This window comes from Salpingoeca rosetta (assembly GCF_000188695.1).
Source record: "Salpingoeca rosetta unplaced genomic scaffold supercont1.14, whole genome shotgun sequence".
In the NCBI taxonomy this organism is placed as follows: Eukaryota; class Choanoflagellata; order Craspedida; family Salpingoecidae; genus Salpingoeca; species Salpingoeca rosetta.
In genome coordinates, this window is record NW_004754920.1 from 452,285 (window position 1) to 471,590 (window position 19,306).

Below are 19,306 nucleotides of genomic sequence, written 5' to 3' on the forward strand. Positions count from 1 at the left end.
CAGCTTGGGTTGCGATGAGAAGTTTATTCACGCTATCCGATAACTTTCTGTTGTGTGTGTGTGTGTGTGTGTGTGTGTGTGTGTGTGTGTGTGTGTGTGTGTGTGTGTGTGTGTGTGTGTGTGTGTGTGTGCGCGCGCGCCATGGAGTTGTACGAAGTAATCGAGGATCGAAGGTGATCGGTAGGTTACATGCCGGGAAGGAACTAGAGTCTTAGAGTCGTCGGCGCAAGTTTCGTCTTGTACAAGCCAAGGCAGCTTGCTTGCGAGCTAGAGAAGGGGCTCAAAGTCCGTTTGCTTAAAGTGAACGATGGCAATGGTGAGAACAAGGCAGAGGCCAGCCTCGATGGACCCTTGCTCTGGCAGCGCTGTTGTTGCCGCCAAATCATCCTGCAACGAATGTGGTGACGCGTGAGGGCTTGGGAGCGCGGATAAGCGAGGCAAGGGAGTCAGCTGTTGTGGGATGTCGTGTCGGGAAGGGAACAACGAGCAAGGTGCGAGCAAGGTGCCAGCAAGGCCGGGTTCAAAAGCACACGCTGAGCGAACGAACTTCAACACACACACACACACGCACACACACACACACACGCACGCACACACACACACACACACATGCACAACACAACACATGCAAGACATTTTGTGTGAGCATACCTGCCCTGCAGAGTAGAGATAGAAGCACACCCTGCACAAGCGGCGAATGGTTGCGTGGTCTTCGGAGTTCATGAGATCCGCATCAAAGAACGCAAGCGTGGCATAGATCCATTGCAGCTGCAAATGTTGGTGTGAGTGAGCGAGTGAGTGAGTGAGTGAGTGAGTGTGTGTGTGTGTGTGTGAGTGAGTGTGTGAGTGAGTGTGTAAGTGAGTGAGTGAGTGAGTGAGTGAGTGCCGGGTTTGAAAGTAATCACTCCGGTTTTCTATGGCTTCAGTTACACAAGACAGCAGCGATCAGAGCCATCAGCACAACAGTTTGCAGCTTCACATTGATCACATCGCGCACCGCTCGCCCTTTACGCACCAGATGGTGCGTTGGTTGTTCGCGTAGGTCCTCCACCAAGTGCTTGAGCAGCTGCTGCGTGTGTGCATGTGATAACCGCGCCAACACACCAGCAGATGGTGCGCGCGGGGAGGTTTCGGGTGTCAGCTCAAAGCACAGTGCCCGACATTGCTCTGTTGTCAGCACCTGCAAGTGTGTGTGTGTGTGTGCGTGAGTTGCTTGAGTAGGAGCTTTCATTTGTATGTGCGCGCCAAAGACAGGAATGCCACCATGTCACGCAGTTCCACCACGCACAGTTGCAGTTCCACGCAAGAAACCGCATGCGCACACCTTCGACTGAGGTACGTCGGACGGCTCAAGGTGCAGGGTCCCGTCTTGTATGCGCTCTCGCAGCTCTGCACAGCGGAGATGCAGCTCCTCAAACGCAGAGAGCTGCTGGTCTTCCCACGCAGGCACAGCGTGCACCTTCGGTGTCTTTGGTGTTCGCGGAGGCATGACGGTGTTGTGTCTCCGCTTTCTTCTGCTGCGCCCGCTCGGTGGCGTGTCCTGTGGTGGTTGTTGGTGTTGGTGTTGGTGTTGATGGTGTTTGTGTTGGTGGTGTTGTTGTTGGTGTAGGTTTTCGGCCAATGGCAATCGTTCGCCTTGTTCGCCTTGTTCGCCTTGTTCACCTCGTTCGCCTTGTTCGCCTTGTTCGCTTTGATGATGTGTTGGTGGTCCTTGCTGTTGTGGTTTGGACACCTCGATGCCTGCAGGCGATTCGGTCGCTGCTTGATCTACGACGTGTGCCATCCCGTGCGGGTTCTCCATCGACACAGCTCCGGCTGTCCGTGTCATGGATGAAATGGACGCTGCCACCACCACCTTTGGCATAGCAGCCGTTGCTCGTCTGCCGCGATGATGAGCAAGGAAGGGCGTGAGGGGAGGGAGGGCGTGAAGGAAAGGGACTGAGGTGTGCATGCCCACACGCAAACACACACACACATTCACACACATTCTCACACACACACACATTCACACATTCACACACATTCCCACACATTCTCACACACACACACACACATTCTCACACACACACACACACTCACCTCACGTGGAGGATGTACTCCTCTGCGGTTTGTGGCGGTACGGAGAAGTCGATGGTCTGCTCCAACTTGGCCATCTTGGCCCGTGACAGGTACAGCGCAGGCCGCGGTCCATCGTCGCCCATGTCTGTTTGTGTGTTGTGGGTTTGAGGTCGTGCGCTCTGCCGCCGGCGCTAACTTTCCGCTGAGTCAGCAAAATCAATGTGCAGTGATGATTGACAATGGACACACCATTTTGACGCCTGCGTTGCTGGCCTGCGTTGCTTGCTTGCAGGGACAACAACAACCACAACACACACGCGCGCACGCGCGCACAGCCATAGCAGCCATGGACAGGTATGAGGCAGAGACGTGGGCCGATACAAAGGCGCGCGTCCAGGCATGGCCAGACTGTGCAGAGAAGTTTGCCCGTCTGCTCAAAGTGAGTTGGTACACTCGCTCGCTCTCCCCTTCTGCCTGTCCGTTTTGCTCATGTGCAGAGGCGTTTTGCGAGTGGTGCTGCCCTGCTGTCCTGGTGTCGTAGAACCGGACAACCGGACGCTGGCCGTGTTTTGCGGCTGTGTGCGTGTGTGTGTGTGTGTGTGTGTGTGTGTGTGTGTGTGCGTGTGTGTGATCGTATACTTGCATGATCGTGTGCGTGTGCGGTTCCTTCTTCTCCCTTCTTGCTTCCCCCCCCTCCCTCACACACACACACACACACACACACACACACACACACACACACACGCACACACACACACGCGCGCGCGCTCGCACAAGGCAACCTTGCAAGGATTGGTTTCACACAGAGACAGAGCCAGAGGCACGACAGCGGAGGACACGGGCGCCACAGACGCGGACAGGGGCAACCATCATCGTGCAGATGAGGACGCGGGCACTGAGCTGCACCGGCACCTGGACGCCCTCGAGGCAAGGCTTGCTGGCGAGGAAAAGCACATTGTACAGAAGGACGCGCAAGCGATGGCCATTCTAGTTCGCGTGCGCAGCCACATCTCACAGCGCAGCACGTGGGCCGAGGCGCTCAGGGAGTGCAACCAGCTCATTCGCAATCACCTCGCACCCTTTGACATCCCTTTCACCATCCACCTCATCGAGCAGAGCCGCATCCACGCCAGACGCATTGCCATGCAGGACATTATTGTCTTTCTGGGCAACTCAGGGGCAGGCAAGACCACCACCCTCTTGTACTGGTCTGGGTGTCGCATGCACGTTCGCAGCGACAAGGCAATTCGTGACATTGGCCCGGATGCCCACCAGGTCCCCGACGGGTTTCGTGTGAACGGCAACCCAGAATCGGAGACCGCGTTCGTTCGCAGCACCCCTGTCCTGGAACACATCATCAGTGAGCTTGACCTGGACTCGGATATGAAACACCTCGACCTCCTCGACACCCCTGGTAGGAGGGCCACTGCTATTCCTGCCCTGCTCCTCTTGCCGTGATGACGACATGCTTGTGCACCAGCTTCATGAACACCACACAACACACGTGCACGCACACACGCACACGCACACACTTGTACACACATGCACGCACACACATGCACACACACACACATGCACACGTACACACGCTCGTACACACACGACTGCACTTGCACACGCACGACTGCACTTGCACACACACACTCACAGATACAGACACGCACACGCACACGCACACGCACACACACACACACACAGACACACATACACACATACCATCCTCCCTCTCACTTTTCACTTCCTCGCTCTTGCACATTCGTACAATGGCGCAGGTTTCATGGACAGCAGATCGATTGAGGCCGACGTGGCCAACCAGGTCGGCATCTTGCATGCGCTCTCAGTGTGCAGATCATGTCGCCCCGTGATTGTGCTCTCGAAGAATGGCGGCAGCAACCGCGAGCAGTGGCTGCAATCCATTCCTGCCGCCCTCAACCTCTTCAAGGAACCCCACGCAGCCGCAAGACGCTTTTCTTTTGCATTCACACACTACAGTGATGACGACTATGATGATGATGATGATGACGATGATGACACACAGGCGTCAGTGAGCGACACCACCTCGTGTCTGGAGAGGGCGAAGCGGGAGCTCAATGCAACGCTGAATTGCCTGATTGAGCAGCGCCGTGGCCAGGTCGCCTCCGATGCCGTCACTGCAGCACTGCAAACTGCGCACAGCAGCTTGAACCACCACGACCAACAAGAGCATCCACCCCTCATTATTCGGCCTGCACGCGCAGACAAGAAGGTGATTGCGGCGCAGCTCAAGCACGTCCTCGATCGAAGATCGTTTAGCCCAGCGCACGTGCGCTCGAAACTCGACCTCTCTGGCACGCAGACGTGGCAGCACATCACAACCCACACGGACGCGGTGTGCGCGTGCGTGCGTGCAGCACTAACACACGACAACATGGACCTTGTGGTCTTTCGCCTCCAACAGATCACCGACCTCATGCACAACATCAACGGCAATCACCACCACCACCACCACCACCACCACCAGCATCGCCAGCACAACCAACATCAGCAGCACCAACACGTTTCACACGCAACACTGCCTGCGGAGGACACGCCGACCAGCGCGCACATGCGCCGTGCCGTCTGCGCCGTGTATGCAGTCGTCAAGCAGCACCTGACCAAGCTCGTGCACAGGGATCGGCTGCTCGACGCCGTGCGCGACCAGGCAACGGCTGCCATACCTGACCACCTCCTCAGCGACATTGCATGGGCTTCACGTGTCCTGGCCAGACTGCGGAGAGATGTGCCAGACATTGACATGGATGGCGTGAACATGAACGAGCTGACACGCGCGCTCAGTGACGCCGTCGCCGAAGCATCCGCCACAGCCGTGGCCACGCTGAACGATCTGGGCACTGCAGCCAATATGCAGCATGCGCGTATTCTCAACCAGCTCAACAAGCTGCTGCAGCTCGCACACAAGGTCAACACAGTCCCCAATATCCACACCACCATCACCGCCCACGACGTGAGAGCCAGCAACGCCCCTTTGCAGGGCAGCGAGGCACAACCCGCTTCCACAACAACAGCAGCATCAACAGCAACGACAGTAGCAACAACAACGCCACAGCGTATGCGCCCAAGCGACTACTACGAGCAAGCGTCCATCGAGCTTGCACATCGCTTGCAAGCACAGAGTGGTGAGGTGCTCACCAGACTCAAATCGCTCGTGGGAGCGCATGTCGCTCGCGTGGACGGCACCACCAACAACACCATCCATACTGCAGACGCTGGCCGTGATGTCGATGCAAGCAGCCACACTCTCGCCAACAACAGCAGCGACACCAACAGCAGCACCACCACTACCACCAGCAGCACCAGCAGCAGCAGCAGTACACGTCATAGTGCCAGCACGGCCTCCTCACAAACAACCACGGCGCCACCAACACCACCGGTACTGGCACAAGCACCGCTGTCGGATTCATTCCCACGCGTTGGTGATGATATCTTGGCGCTGATGAACAGCGTGCGGGCCCTGTCCGCCCACTTTGACTTGATCATCAAGGAGGATGCGCTGGTGCTGGCTGGCGTGCAGCTTTCGCCAACCACCAACGTGCAAGCCAGCGAAGAGGCGCAAAGCAGTGGCACCACCACCACCGACAACGACAACGACAACAACAACAACAACAACAACAAAACAGGCAACAGCAGCAGCAGTGGCAGCAGCAGCAGTGAAGCATCAACAGTGCAAAATCGTGACGATGGCGGGGCCAGGGAAGCTGTCGCTCACTTGTGGGAGCCGGCGTTTCACGACGCTCTGCAACAGCCCGTCATCACAGCAGTGCAGCAGCTACAGCGGCGATTGAGGACAGCCATGCCAGATGACGCAACACGCAAGCACCTTGCGGCAGTGCTGGAGGTGCTGGATAGGGTTGAGCGCACGCCTTCACTGCTTCAGGTCCTGACCGGCGCGTTCCTCAAACAGCAGCGTGAAGCCGTTGTGGAAGCGTGCAAGCATCATCTTGGTGCTGTGTGTGACAACCTACGGCAGCGATGCGAGGGTCAGGATGCACGCGTGCTACCTGCAGTGTCGCAAATTGTGCGGCACATTGACAGCGTGTGCGCTCTGTTTCAGGGGCAGCCGTTGGCGATTCAGCTGAACACGTTCTCGCACGCAGCCCAAGACCACGTCAGCAGCATCCTTGCGCGCACCCAGCGCATGGTTGTCGAGATCATCGCTGGCACTGTTGGTGACATTGGAGGCGCGTTCGACCCCGCTGACGCGATGGGCGATGCGCACGCCCACAACACCGCAGCGACTGATGGTGGCCGGAACAGCGGTGGAGATTCTCCGGACAGCAGTCAAGCGCAAGAACCGCGGCGCCAGCGCGGCTTCGGCCAGACCCTCAAGAAATTAATGTGGTGGAGAACGCACAGTATCGATGAAGACGGCAACTTACACCAGCAGCAAGAAGCCGATGCTGGTGCAATGGGGGATGGCGCCGATACTAGCGACACCGATGCTGTCACAGGCAACGCCAGCTCCCCGCTACAGGCGTTACACGGCCTGAACCAGCAGGTGGACGGAACGCTGGTGTTTGTCAATGCGCTCCTGGGTCCGTTGCGTGACGGCACGTTGAGCGTGCCCTCCTCCATGAAAAGCTCCGTGGATGCCACGCTGGCTCGCATCGAAACCGACATCCACTGGCACTACAGCCAGGTGCTGTCACGTCTGCCAACTGCCCAGATCATGGACGCTGTTGTTTCCATCGGACCTCACCTGACCTTCGTCTCCGCGGCAACGTGCCTCAACTTGCAAGCCATCGCAGATGCCCGCGAGCAGCTGATGCAACGCGTCAGCTCGTTGCTGCAGGGGCAACGGCGTGCGCTTTGGGAGATCATGCGACAAAACGCCGTGAACGCGGCCACATCTACAGTTGCAGGCAGGCCAGCAACCGAAGCCGCAAGCAGACCAGCAGAGGCAGACGCGGGCTCAGGCGAAGCACGCAACATGGGCCCTGATTCCGCGACTGCACCAAATCCAAGCGTCAACGCAACGCCTTCACCACAAGCATCAACAGCAACAACAACAGCAGCAGCAGTAGCAGCAACTCCGGTTTGGCACACCCTGGGTCTTCGCTTCCAGAGCCCCAGCCAACAGACCAACTTGTTGCGTTTGCTGGACAACAGCGCACGGCTCGTTCTCGCGTGCATGAGAACCCATGTCCACCGATACGTCACGCATGTTCATGAGCTGGCCACTGATGTGACAAGCTGTGCGGTGATGCTCGCCGAGCACCACGCAGACACAATTTGCAGCCGATTCAGGGCCCTGCAGCACTTTCCATCCTCCCAGCCGTCGACCACGACGCCAACAGCAGAAACAATTACAATTGCACCGAAAGAACATGCAGCGGCTGTCGCACCACGCCATGACGGCAGTGGTGGAACAGCCAGGGATCACGACCGGACATGGCGTGCGCAGCTGAAAAACCGTGTGTCTGAGGCACAGCGGGCGTTGGAGCTGCTGGATGCGCGCCAAAGCTGGCCCCTCGTGTTTCACCTCATGTGCGGGGGTGCACTTGATGACCCGTTCACCATGCGCGCGTTTGGAGCACACCGTGATGTTGACGAACGCACCAGACCGTGGCCTGATGGTCGCGGCGCATCTGCTGTTGCTGGCGACCGGGATCTGCTTGCTGGCAGTGGTGGCGGCGGTGGCGGAACAAGCCCGCTGCATCGTGGGCGCATGGAGGTGCAGCGCCAACTGCAGGAGAGAGCAAGCGAATGTGCGAGTCTCATCCTCCACGAACGTCTGTGTGCTTTGTATGGCCAGAAGGAAGCGCTTCAGCACCTCGCCCACTTGGACAGCGGCCTGCTGCCCTTTCTTGGCCCAAACGCCGTTGCATCTGTGCTCATGCAGGCGGATGCGCCTGCTGTTGGACTTCATGGAGACGAGTCGCGCCCGGCACTGTTCACAAGCCTGCGCAGGCACGTGTGCCAGGAGCTGGATGCTTTCATCGACGCGAGGAGCATGCGCTTGAAGCAGGCGCTGCGAGCCCCCCATCTGATGCCGTCGCTGCTGCAGAGCTGCTGGCACGATATCAACGCCCACCCCAACCTGTGGCCCGACGTGCGCAAGCAAGAGCTGCAAGACGCCGTGATGGCAGAAGCGGACCGTGTGGTGCAGGAGATCAAGGCCCCGATGGGCGTGCTGCTGGGTGCTGACAATACCAGTGCGAGCAACATCGCTGACGACGCGGCAAGGGACACGCGAGAAGCTGCATCACGAGTTGAGGCGCATCTCAAGCGGCTGGATGGCCTGGCCAGTCTTGCACACCCGCAGACCCGTGATGAAAATGCTGGCAACGGCAGTGGTGCTGGTGATAGCAATGCTGGCAGTGATGTCCGTGATGTTGACAACGACGACACTGCTGGCAGCAACAAGGGTGGTCACGACAACAGTGATGATGACAACAACAAGGGTGGTCACGACAACAGTGATGATGACGACAACAAGGGTGGTGATGCGGCTCCAACTGACACCCATCACCAAACCAATCACGACACCTCCACGTCCACTACCATTGCCACCACCACCACCAGTAGCAACGAGAAGGCTGCCACGGGCACAGCCCGTCGCCGTGCTGTAGTGGCTCCGTTGCTGACGCGGGCAGGGGAGGACAAGCTGCAGAGTGAGCTGCACCGGCTGCGATACGAGCTTGCGCATGCCATTGAGCGCCAACTGAACCACGTGGACGACCTGCTGGATGTGTGCGATTTCCGCTGCGCGCGCGAGTGGCTGGGCATCATTGGCGAGTGTGTCATGCTGCTGCCGCCTGCAGCACAGACCGCTGGTGCACGGTACGCACGCGAGCACTGGCAGGCAAAGTGGAGGGAGCGAAGCGTGGAACAGAAGCAAGATCGCGCCCTGACGGAGATGAGAGATATGGGGCTGACACGCCTGTGCTCATCGTCATTGCTGCACAGTCTCCCGCACCAGACCAAGCAGTGGAAGGAGCGGGTGTGTGAGAAAGCGCTGCGGATGCTGGTGGTCCATTGCACGGCGCTGCAGCAGCGTGACGTGACAGATGTGCGACAGAGTGACATGGACGTGTTTGATGCGCTTGCTCAACACCTGCCCCAGCACCAACGCAGCACTGTGGACACCAACAAGCAAGCCGTGCACAAGTGGCTGGGAGACAGCGCGATGGCGTGTGCGCAAAGCATCGAGTTGGCGCTGCGCGAAGGGGATGTGACCGCAGTTTCAAACGTGATGATCAGCGTGGAACGCATGTTGCCGGGGGTGCGGCAGAAGGTGGTGGCTGCCGTGGACAGAGGCATCAACGAGTTGTGCAGCCACGCCCGAAACCTGTGCGACCGTCGCTCGCAGACCGTCGGGGATGACTTGCACACCACCGTGGGCACGCTGATCAAGTGTCACAAGAGTCATGTGCGGGCACTGGTGGATCTGGTGCATGCTCCGCTGAACCTGCTCGCTGCAGATATGAGCGACCACGTGAGCCGCGATGTGAGCCAGTTTCGAGCACAGCTGCTTGTGCTGAGTGACGGGGACAGAGGACGTCTTGGCATGCACCGTCACCGCGATCAGCTGTCACCGCAGGAGAGGGCGGCGATGGAGATTGCCCGTGGGTTTTTGCACGCAGCGGAAGTTGAGGCGCAGCACATCAGAATCTGCGCGCGCCTGCGGTCCAGAGCGCGGTCAAACCAAAGTGTGGAGAGCGGCTACAGCAGTGCAAACGCATCGGTACTGTCACCGTTGTCAGCGCCGTCCTCTGCATCCTCCCTCGCAGTTTTCTCTTCTTCGTCCCCCTCCCTGCGTTCGTCCTCCTCCTTCTCCTCGCGGCCTTCAGCAGCGTTAACAACAGCACCTGCTTCGTCGTCGTCAGCTGCCTTTTCATTCTTGCCGACCGAGTCACAGCGCGCATCCACTTCATCGACATTAGCAGCAACGTCAGCAACACCGCAGTGGACGTGTGGTGAAGTTATGGCTAGCAGTATCGAAGACCTCAATGATGCAATGGGAACATTGGACCAAGCTGTGCACGGCATCAAGCAGGCGTGCGCTGACCGCAACTACAAACGCGTTGCATCACCAGGCGCGCAGGAGGGGGACATGTTGCGTTTGCTCCTGCATCAGTGCGCCGTGCTTGCTGCGGTGTCAAACCTCATGTCACGGCACGGTGCGCGGCTCATGCGGCTGACGGGGTCTCCGAGCGCGCCTGTCCTTGGTGTGGACGACGCTGCGTGGGAGGCGTGCAAGGGCGCAGGCGAGCGTGTTCGAGGCACCCTGAGCGACCTACTGCAGTTTACGCGTGACCAAGTCGAGGACGCCTTGGAAGTGCAGGTGGCAGACGCGGGCGCCCTGCAGGATCTGGAGCCGCAGGCTGTGCGCAAGGCGTGCCTTGTGCTCCAATCCGCACGCTGTCTCGTCAGGCGCGTTTCGCCGCTGGTGGCGGCAGACCCCGTGCTTGCAGGCAGCGGTGCCGATGGGAGCATGTTTGCTGCCGGTGGAGCAGACACCAGCGGCGGCACTGGGGGCGAGGATGACGCGGCACAAGGGCCACTGGCAGAATATGCCAGGCAATTGGAGCAGCACGTGGCCCAGCAGGCGGACGTCTTCTCGCAGATCCTATGCATTGTGCGCCGCCCCGCAATGAGTGGCGACAACCTCGGCAACGATGGCGATGTTGATGATGATGATGATGATGATGATGATGATGATGATGATGACAGTGATGATTGGGGGGACAGTGGTGATGATGACGATGACTGGGGCGATGCTGGTGACCAGGACGGCAGCGGGGAGACAGGTGGTCAAGGGCATGCTCTGGGCGATGCGGGCGCTGGCAACGAAGCTGGCCACACAACCTCCAAGGTAGCCAAGGCAGCAAAGGCAGCCAAGACGAAGGAGCGCAGCGTGTTCTCTCGCGTGCAGGAGAGTGTGTCGTACTTTTGCGACATTTGTGAGCAGAGTCGGGAGGCGCTTGGGGAAGATCCGTTGTACGAGCAGATCCAAGCACGCCACAATCAGCTCATGGGTACCCTTCGTAGCAGCGACAGCAACGCCGCCAACGTCGTGTCTGCGCTTCTTCGCTTGCAGGCGCTACGGAATGCGCTGTTTGAGGCACGCCGCGCCATCACCACAGACATCCGGTCGTTCCTGGACACCGAGGATGATGCTGGCGAAGGCGGCGATGGAGAGAGTAGGCGGGCGCAGCTGGCCAGCCTGTTGCTCGATAGCCCCGATATTCGCCCGGATCTTCGCGAGTTCTTTGTGCAGTCGTTTGGTGATGTGCTGTTCTGAGTGTGATGTGTAGGTGTGTGTGTGTGTTTGAGAAGAGGGAACGCAAGTTCAGCCATGTTTCGTGTTTCACAGTCGCTTTCTTTTCAGCTTGCTTTCATTGCTTTGGGTCTCTTTGATGCTTGTGTTTGGTGCGGGAAGTACATGGTTGAGAAAGGAAGAAAGGCGTGTGTGCGCATGAGTCGTGTGATGCTTGTTGCTTGCGAGCAAGTGCTTGTGGGTTTGTCGCCTTTGGGTAGCATTTGAAATGAAGTTTTTTCACGTTGTACATTACAACAGATCAGGTGGCCGAGTTGGTCTAAGGCGTGCGGTTAAGGCCCGCATCTCTTCGGAGGCGCGAGTTCGAATCTCGTCCTGATCAAACCCTAATTTTTTTCGTTTTGTTTTGTTATTGGCGGTTGCGTGTCCGACAAAACAACACAGCATCCACACATCAACAACGCTGCTGCTGCATCGGCCGACGGACTATGGCTGGTCGCATGAGTTCTCGCGTGTGGTACGCCAGTTATGGCTCCAACATGTGCCGTGATCGCCTCCTGTGCTACATCCAAGGCGGAAAGCTCCCCACCATGTCTCCCGAAGCGTGAGTGAGAGAGTGTGAGTGTGAGTGAGAGAGTGCGTGCGAGTGTGTGAGTGTGTGTGCGTGCAAGTGTGAGAGAGTGCGTGCGAGTGTGTGAGTGTGTGTGCGTGCAAGTGTGTGAGTGTGAGTGTGAGTGTGAGTGAGTGAGTGAGTGAGTGTGTGAGTGTGAGTGTGAGTGTGAGTGTGAGTGAGTGAGTTGTGAGTGAACGAGAGTGATGTTCGTGCTCTTACACACACACACACACACACACGAACACACACGCACACGAACACACACACACCTGCCCCCAACCATACTCACCGCCCCTTCTACATACACATTGATGCAGGCCACCATATCCAGGGTGTCGAGACACGACACACCCTGCATCGACGGCAATGTACTCCATCCCTTATCGGCTCTACTTTGCCCGTAACTCAAAGACCTGGCACCGCGGTGGCATCTGCTTTGTGGATCATCGCGAAGAGCTCGAGGAAGGGCACGCCCACCACACCCTCTCTCGCGTCTACGACATTACCCTTGACCAGTTCAACGACATTGTACGTCCGTGGATGATTTTTGCTTGCTGATGGTTGATGGCTGAGGGCGTGCCAGCATGTAGCCAGTGTGCTCTGTGCTCCTGTGTACTCTCACACCTCTCTGATGACGCTTGCTGGCCAGGTGATGCAAGAGAATGCGTTTCGACGGGACATGGAGCTGACCCATGAGCACTACGAAGCATTCTGCTCCAGAGGATTTGGCCACTCGCACACATTCCCCGTTCCATCATGGTGGGGATGGTGTGCAGACGCGCGTTGTTGTTGCATGCTTGACCCGTGCTGCTGCTTTCCTCCCTTCTTGCTTGCATTGCGCATCGTCTGTCACCATACCTCGAACGCAGCAGCAATTCGCTCACAGTCATCCCACTACTGTCCCCCCTCCCTCTCACACACACAACGATGGCCATGATGGCTACGCTCCTGTGTCCCAGGTACAACACAGTGGTGTGTGTTGGGCAGTTGGAAGGGCGACCAGTGTTGACGTTCACGTGCAGCGAAGACCAGCATGATCAGCCCCGCATCCCTGCCGCTGCCAGCTACCTGGGCATTCTTCTGCAAGGCCTCCAAGAAGCAGACTTGCACCTCGACGATGCTGTTGCGTGAGTTGCCTGTTAAATATGCGTGCGTGCGTGCGTGCGTGCGTGCGTGCGTGCGTGCGTGTGTGTGTATGTGTGTGTGTGTGTAAGTCGTGGTGTTATTGAACGTGGGCACCATTTTGTGTGGAACCCCATTGTGCGGTCATACGTGCTTACATCGTCGTTGTTGCTCTTCTCTCTCTCTCTCACACACGCACTCACTCACACACACACACACACACACACACACACACACACACACACACACACACACACACACACACACACACACACACACACACACATTTTTTGGTTTGTCCATTCAGGTACCTGGCTGCGCGGTTTCCACACGCCAACGCGCACACCATCATCCGTTCTGCCGCGTCTGCACTTGAGGAGGGTGGCAAGAACGCCGACAAAGGTGACAAGGACAGCAGCCAATGCGGCACACATGCGGAGGAAGACAAGCAGGAGAAGTAGGGCAATACTGTTATACGACCCAAAGCAGCCACTTGAGACAAGTGGCGACTAATGAACCAGCGCCCAGCGCAAACCGTACACGCGATCTGATATGGGGACCCTGCCCAACACCCCCCTCCCCTCACCCTCAATGGTTTCTTGCAATGCAATAACGCCACTTGGTAGCGAGGTTGCTTTGTGTCTTGAGCGTGAAAGCGCGCGTGCGTATGAGAGGGGTAACATCGTGAGTTGAGAATGGGTTGTGTTGCGGTGTCTGTCTTATTTGAATCGAACGGAAATACAACCACTGGAACATCAAGCCACAAGACAGAAGAGAAAGCAGGTGATGCCAGACCCGCAACACAAAGAGCGACAGCAGCGATTTGGGGGCATTGCGTGGGAGCAGGGGTACTCCTTGCAGAATTGGCGCAAGGCAAAACGAAACAAAACAACAAAAAGCAAAGGGATGAAGCTGGCCAGAGGAGAAGCGCGCGTTGTAAACACACGCGCACAGACACAGACACAGACACACACACGCGCACAAACAGACGCACACAGACACAGACACACACACACATACACAAGCACACACACGCGCACAAACAGACGCACACACACCAACACACCAACACACGCACACAGACAGACAGACAGACAGACACACCAACACACGCACACAGACAGACAGACAAACAGACAGACAGACAGACACACCAACACACGCACACAAACAGACAGACAGACACAGACATAGACATGGACACACACACACACACACACACACACACACACACACACACACACACACACACAGACGTTTCACCGCTTCTAGTGAGGTCATATCAAACCACCGCCACAAATACAATCATAACAATCACCACCACAGCCACCTACAACCACTACAACAACAACAACACCACTGCGCAGCGACAAAGTATGCGCGAACGACAACTGAGTTTCTGCATGCACAACACGCGTGCACGCGTGGCGTGACGGCTGCCGCCTACTGAGGAATGAGGTCGAGAAGACGAGCAGAGCGACGTGTCACGCCACCAGAGAAGGCGAGGTTATCACGCGGACGGTGCTGGCTCCGCGCATGCATGCTGGGGGGCGGTGTCCATGCCACCTTGCGTTGGGGCTGCACGCGCTGCTGTGACTCAACACGGACGCGCGGACCGCTCTTCCTTGCTGCACTCCGGCGCACGTGGCCTTCCTGATCAAACTTGTCTTCATCGCCACTTCCATCGCCTTCCTCCACACGACGGCCCTGTTGGTGCTGGTGCTGGTGCTGATGGGTGGTGTGGTGGGCGAGCGCAGCCCTGTGGAAAGCCTCGGCCCGCGTGTCCACGGGCGTTGTGCGCGCTGTTGGCGACACGACGGCACCGGAGAAGCGCAGCGCATCAGCAGGCCTGGTGCTGGTGCTGCTGTGGGGGCGGCGGCTGCCGTACGACGACCACGTGGATGCAGTTGGGGTTGGCGATGGGGAGGAGGTTGAGGCTGGCGTTGCGGACGATGGGGTGGTTGAGGCAGAGCCAAGGGGAGCGCGGCCATCCTTCGCCGGGTGATCGACCTCAAGCAGGGGCTCATCCGCGTAGATGTGGTGCCCGTGGAAGGAGAGAACACGCGAGCGCGATGGCGACGACAGCGTGGAGCACCGGGAGGACGACGCGCCGCTGTCAAACACATCCGCGCGCGCATCACCACCGCCGTTGCCGGGTGTCGGGGCGGCAGGCGTTGGGTTGCGCGGAGCGAGGGACCATGTGTCCTGCGGGCGATGGGAGCGCTGGGAAAGGGGGCGTGACGTCTGTTCGAATGCATCCTCACGTGGGCGGAACCCACTTGCTTCGAGGTGGTCCTTCTCGTGGAACATGCGGCGGGAGGGTCGGTGGGGCGGCGCGCGGGCAATGACGGCGCTTGTCTCCAGGTTGTCGCGCGGTCGGTGTGCGCTGGGCGGGCGCACGTGCTCGTATGCGCGCGAAACGGCGCCGCTGTGACGCAGCCACGATGGCGGGTGGTTGTCGTGGCGGCGGTTGGGTGTGGGCGGAGCATCGTGTGCGCTGCGACCGGGGTTGGGCAGCGGGCAGCCTGGTCGGTTGGTTGGGAGGGGGGAAGGGGGGGGGCAGCGGGTAAGGTTGCCAACAAACGATTACGTGTATGTTGTGTGCGTGTGCATGTGTGTGTGTGTGTGTGTGTGAGTGTGTATGAGAGAGAGAGAGAGATAGCGCGCGCGCGGGCGTGTGTGTATGTGTGTGACGAATGCGAGGGATGCGGATGCGAGTGCACGCCAATTTGAAACGCGCGCACAAACTGTACCAAATCATGACACACACACACACATACTTCACACACACACATACTTCACACACACATACTTCACACACACACGCACCCACACCCACCAACACCAACACACACACACACACACACACACACACACACACACACAAGCACGCATGCACACGCACTTGCTGTGAAGCTGTTGGGTGGCCGGAACTGGTAGCGGTCATTGCGGGAGCGTCGTGTGCGCTCCTCCACCTCGTTGGGCACGTCATCATGCACGGCCCCACCAATGAGGTGGTCGCTTGCAGACAGGGGCCGGCGGCGTGGGCTCTGTCTTTCTTCTGCGCTGTCCGAGATCACGCCACCTTGCGACAGGCTGTTGTGCGGTGTGATGCGCCGCTTTGTCTGCCGATGCGGCGTTTTGCTTGGGCTGCGGTCCACAGGCACCAGGAACACGGGCTCCTCATCGCCATATCCACCCTCGCCAAAGCTGAAAGTGCTTGTGAAACTGCTGTTGCTGTTGCTGCTGCCGCTGAGTGGAGGCCGCCGGTGTTGGTGCTGGCGTGGGCTGCCGGCCCTCACCACATCTTGGGAAAGGTGTCGCGTGTCCGTTTTGGTGCTGGGCACCGATGAGCGGGGCATATCAGCGCCGGCGACACGGGCAAATGTCCGCGTATCCTCTGGATGCACCCACTGCGTGGCACTGAGATCGTGCGGGCGCTCCTCTTGGTGCGCGTGCGCATAACCATCGTCGCTCGTGCGCATGAGAGGGGCGTAGGTTGCGGCGTAGTCACGGCGGCGATCGTCGTCTCCATTGTCGTTGCTGATCCTCAGCGTCCGCATGAACCGCCGCTCGTTGTTGTCGTCGTCGTCATCAAGAAACCGAGTTGCCTCTGCTGGTTCTTGTTGTTCATAATCGACGTGGCGCCAATCGCCACGGTATGGCTGGTGCTGGTGCCTGGCGTCGTTTTGCTCACGCCCGGCCACCACCTGCCCTTCGTAGGCGGCGCGGCCATACATCTGCCCGCTGCTGTCCATGGCCGATCAAGTCCGTCGAGAAGGTCGTTTTGATGTGTGTGAGATGTGCGGGAAGAGAACAAGTGTGGTTGGTTGGTTCAGGTTGGTTGGCTTCTTCTTGCAGCGTGGTGGGTGGTGTTCAGTGTGCGCGCTTTTTTGTTGCCTGCTTTCTTCTGCGTTGTTGTTGTTGGTTGTTGTCCCACCTTGCACAGAAAACTGACACCGCGCCTTGCAATTTGCAACGCGTGCAACGTGGCCTCGCTAGGTAAGCCGTGGCAATAACGTTAAAACTCCTTTTTTCAATAGCCGGATGGCCCGGGGTCTAAGTTGGAGGTGACTTTAGCGTGTCACTAGGATCAGTGTCCGACTTAGTGTCGGCTGGTGCCTAGTGCCCTGATATGAGGTCTCTAAGTTAACTATGGCAAAGATGTCTCTGTTTGTTAGTCGAAGTTCATCACCTAACTGACCTATTTACGCAGCGGATGTATCCGCGTAAACCTCAGAAATCACTGTTGGTGCAATCGTCGTGTGTTCTACGCCAATTACCTAGTAGAGCCAAAAAGTGAAGGTTTGATCAGGACGAGATTCGAACTCGCGCCTCCGAAGAGATGCGGGCCTTAACCGCACGCCTTAGACCAACTCGGCCACCTGATCAGCTGTTGTGAGTGTAACAGCAAGGTGTGTATTTCAAAGCGTACAGAGTAGGTTGGTTTTGGTTTTTTTGCATGTCATCAAGGAGACGAAAGCAACAACACTGCTTACTTTGCTTGCTTCACATCACTTCTTGCTGTGTTGCTGTGTGCTTCCATCCATCCATCCATCCATCAAACCAACCTACCCATCAGTCTTCGTGCACCCTCCCGACATGACCAAAGGCCACCATACAGGAGAGGCAGCGGAAGAGGCTGCCGTTGATCCCGTGAAGATGCCGCTGTCCCCGATGCCAGTGGACCAAGAGCACCAGCTGCAGCGTGAAAAGCACGGGCACGGGCACGGGCACGGGCGCGGCAAGGCGTCCCACCCGCCATCGTCGTCTCCACGAAAGATTGCGGGAAGCTTTGAGCGTGGCGACCTCAAGGATGCGCCCAGTGACATTGACACTGACAAGTGGAGCTTCCTCTTTGCCCAAGACGTGCAGCAGCACCCAGCGAGCTGGCCAAGCACGGACGTCGCCATGACCAGATTCAACGAAGACGGTGTGTGTGTGTGTGTGTGTGTGTGTGTGTGTGTGTGTGTGTGTGTGTGTGTGTGTGTGTGTGTGTGTGTTTGTGTGTTTGTATACATGTATGTGCGCACGTTCATGCTTCTTGTGCTTCTTGTATGCACGTGCACATGCATCTGTACATGACTTGTGCATCCACAAATCTTCAACACACCTCCCCTTAACCCATGTCCCACCCCTTCTCCGCTCCCCCCCCCGCACATCCACCTGTTGTGCCTTTCATTCATCCCACAGGCTACATCACCATGGACTCGTTCTTGTCCAAGGAAGGGGTGCGCTACCTTCAAGACCAGGTCAGTTGCGTCACGCACCCACGACCTCAACAAGGAAGAGTGGCTGGCTTGCTGTGCGTGCGCTTCTGTGCGTGTAGCACAAGCGTTGCTCGCCCTCATCCAATGGTGCGTGCTCCCATTATTGCATGTATGTGTACTGTGATGGCAGGTGGGCCAGCTTGTTCGTGAGAAGTCCAGCAAGGTTCACTTGGAGTGGATCATGAGCCCACACCAGTTCCTCCCGCCCAAGGACAACTGGGTCTGGCCCATTGCCACCAACCCCATCATCACTTCCTTCGTCACCAAACTGCTGGTGCGGTGTGTGCGTGTGTGTGTGCGAGAGAGAGAGAGAGTGTGTGTGTGTGTGTGCATGTATCTGTGTGTGTGTGCATGTATCTGTGTGTGTGTGTGTGCTGTGTTTTACGGAGGGGAATCTTGGTTGACCTTGACGAAGAGATAGTTGTGCTGCACATGCCTCACAACCACCACCACCACCACCACGAATTATTCGTTAGGGTGATCCTGTTGTGCTGTTCTCCGCGCAGCTTGCCATCAAGCAGCCACACAGCGGCACGCACGTGCCATGGTATGGACATTGCATGTTGTGATGTGATATAAACGTGCATGTGGTTCGAAGCTGCATATCCATGACGAGGAGAACCTGGTGGCAACGTGATGATCCCGCCCCCTCTCTCGCTTGTCCTCAAACGTTTTCGTATTTGCAGGCATCAGGACGGCGACAACTGCTGCACCGTCTGGATCCCACTCGTGAGTGCTGCTGCTGCTGCTGCTGCTCTGTGTGTGTGTGTGTGTGTGTGTGTGTGTGTGTGTGTGTGTGTGTGTGTGTGTGTGTGTGTGTGTGTGTGTGTGTGTGTATTGGCTCGTTTCTACGTGCGCATATTGTTTGTTTGTGACGGTGTGATGTGCACGTTTCGTCGCACACATGTTGGCAGGATCGTGTGGATGCCCGCAATGGGTCTCTGCAGGTGCAGCCCCACCTCCACAAGAAGTACGTGGTCTGTG

At 57.8% G+C, this 19,306-nt stretch overlaps 5 protein-coding genes and 2 non-coding genes across 7 annotated transcripts in view; 4 read left to right on the forward strand and 3 right to left on the reverse strand.

The window, feature by feature from the left end:
* Positions 1 to 11: 11 nt before the first annotated feature.
* On the reverse strand, positions 12 to 2,284 carry PTSG_06210 (uncharacterized protein). Its single transcript, XM_004993041.1, has 6 exons — positions 2,080 to 2,284; positions 1,690 to 1,880; positions 1,325 to 1,653; positions 1,016 to 1,180; positions 652 to 768; positions 12 to 387 (listed from the first exon to the last, which is right to left on the reverse strand). The coding sequence occupies exons 1-6, from the start codon at positions 2,199 to 2,201 to the stop codon at positions 268 to 270; spliced, it is 1,044 nt and encodes a 347-aa protein (XP_004993098.1). The 5' UTR covers positions 2,202 to 2,284; the 3' UTR covers positions 12 to 267.
* A 120-nt stretch (positions 2,285 to 2,404) lies between these two features.
* On the forward strand, positions 2,405 to 11,409 carry PTSG_06211 (uncharacterized protein; the record flags this gene model as incomplete). Its single annotated transcript, XM_004993042.1, has 3 exons — positions 2,405 to 2,497; positions 2,836 to 3,472; positions 3,831 to 11,409. 3 exons carry the CDS (start codon positions 2,405 to 2,407, stop codon positions 11,339 to 11,341), a joined length of 8,241 nt encoding a protein of 2,746 aa, XP_004993099.1. The 3' UTR covers positions 11,342 to 11,409.
* Positions 11,410 to 11,616: 207 nt separating this feature from the next.
* PTSG_20111 lies at positions 11,617 to 11,699 on the forward strand. The gene has a single exon. It is a non-coding gene; the product is annotated as a tRNA-Leu (tRNA).
* Positions 11,700 to 11,729: 30 nt separating this feature from the next.
* PTSG_06212 (uncharacterized protein) lies at positions 11,730 to 13,643 on the forward strand. Its single transcript, XM_004993043.1, has 5 exons — positions 11,730 to 11,921; positions 12,248 to 12,458; positions 12,580 to 12,689; positions 12,890 to 13,057; positions 13,360 to 13,643. The coding sequence occupies exons 1-5, from the start codon at positions 11,806 to 11,808 to the stop codon at positions 13,511 to 13,513; spliced, it is 759 nt and encodes a 252-aa protein (XP_004993100.1). The 5' UTR covers positions 11,730 to 11,805; the 3' UTR covers positions 13,514 to 13,643.
* Positions 13,644 to 14,268: 625 nt separating this feature from the next.
* PTSG_06213 (uncharacterized protein) lies at positions 14,269 to 16,970 on the reverse strand. The gene is made up of 2 exons (XM_004993044.1): positions 15,958 to 16,970; positions 14,269 to 15,577 (listed from the first exon to the last, which is right to left on the reverse strand). Exons 1-2 carry the CDS (start codon positions 16,808 to 16,810, stop codon positions 14,496 to 14,498), a joined length of 1,935 nt encoding a protein of 644 aa, XP_004993101.1. The 5' UTR covers positions 16,811 to 16,970; the 3' UTR covers positions 14,269 to 14,495.
* Positions 16,971 to 17,360: 390 nt separating this feature from the next.
* Positions 17,361 to 17,443, reverse strand: PTSG_20112. The gene has a single exon. It is a non-coding gene; the product is annotated as a tRNA-Leu (tRNA).
* A 50-nt stretch (positions 17,444 to 17,493) lies between these two features.
* Positions 17,494 to 19,306, forward strand: part of PTSG_06214 (uncharacterized protein) — a gene marked incomplete at its 3' end in the record, with an annotated part of 3,348 nt that continues 1,535 nt past the window's right edge. The window contains exons 1-6 of the mRNA XM_004993045.1: positions 17,494 to 17,985; positions 18,246 to 18,304; positions 18,453 to 18,596; positions 18,799 to 18,869; positions 19,009 to 19,051; positions 19,237 to 19,299. Of these exons, the coding sequence (XP_004993102.1) occupies positions 17,655 to 17,985; positions 18,246 to 18,304; positions 18,453 to 18,596; positions 18,799 to 18,869; positions 19,009 to 19,051; positions 19,237 to 19,299 (711 nt within the window). The 5' untranslated portion in view covers positions 17,494 to 17,654. The remainder of the gene's footprint in view (positions 17,986 to 18,245; positions 18,305 to 18,452; positions 18,597 to 18,798; positions 18,870 to 19,008; positions 19,052 to 19,236; positions 19,300 to 19,306) is intronic.

Excerpts from the sequence above, each read along its gene's own strand:
- PTSG_06210 (XM_004993041.1), bottom strand. The coding sequence starts at position 2,201 with ATGGGCGACGATGGACCGCGGCCTGCGCTGTACCTGTCACGGGCCAAG. Across the intron at positions 1,181-1,324 it reads CCGACGTACCTCAGTCGAAG|GTGCTGACAACAGAGCAATG; the intron begins GTGTGCGCATGC and ends ACACACTTGCAG. Across the intron at positions 388-651 it reads ATCTCTACTCTGCAGGGCAG|GATGATTTGGCGGCAACAAC; the intron begins GTATGCTCACAC and ends CATTCGTTGCAG.
- PTSG_06212 (XM_004993043.1), top strand. The coding sequence starts at position 11,806 with ATGGCTGGTCGCATGAGTTCTCGCGTGTGGTACGCCAGTTATGGCTCC. Across the intron at positions 11,922-12,247 it reads CCCACCATGTCTCCCGAAGC|GCCACCATATCCAGGGTGTC; the intron begins GTGAGTGAGAGA and ends ACATTGATGCAG. Across the intron at positions 12,459-12,579 it reads TTGACCAGTTCAACGACATT|GTGATGCAAGAGAATGCGTT; the intron begins GTACGTCCGTGG and ends CTTGCTGGCCAG.
- PTSG_06213 (XM_004993044.1), bottom strand. The coding sequence starts at position 16,810 with ATGGACAGCAGCGGGCAGATGTATGGCCGCGCCGCCTACGAAGGGCAG. Across the intron at positions 15,578-15,957 it reads ACCCAACAGCTTCACAGCAA|GCTGCCCGCTGCCCAACCCC; the intron begins GTGCGTGTGCAT and ends CCAACCGACCAG.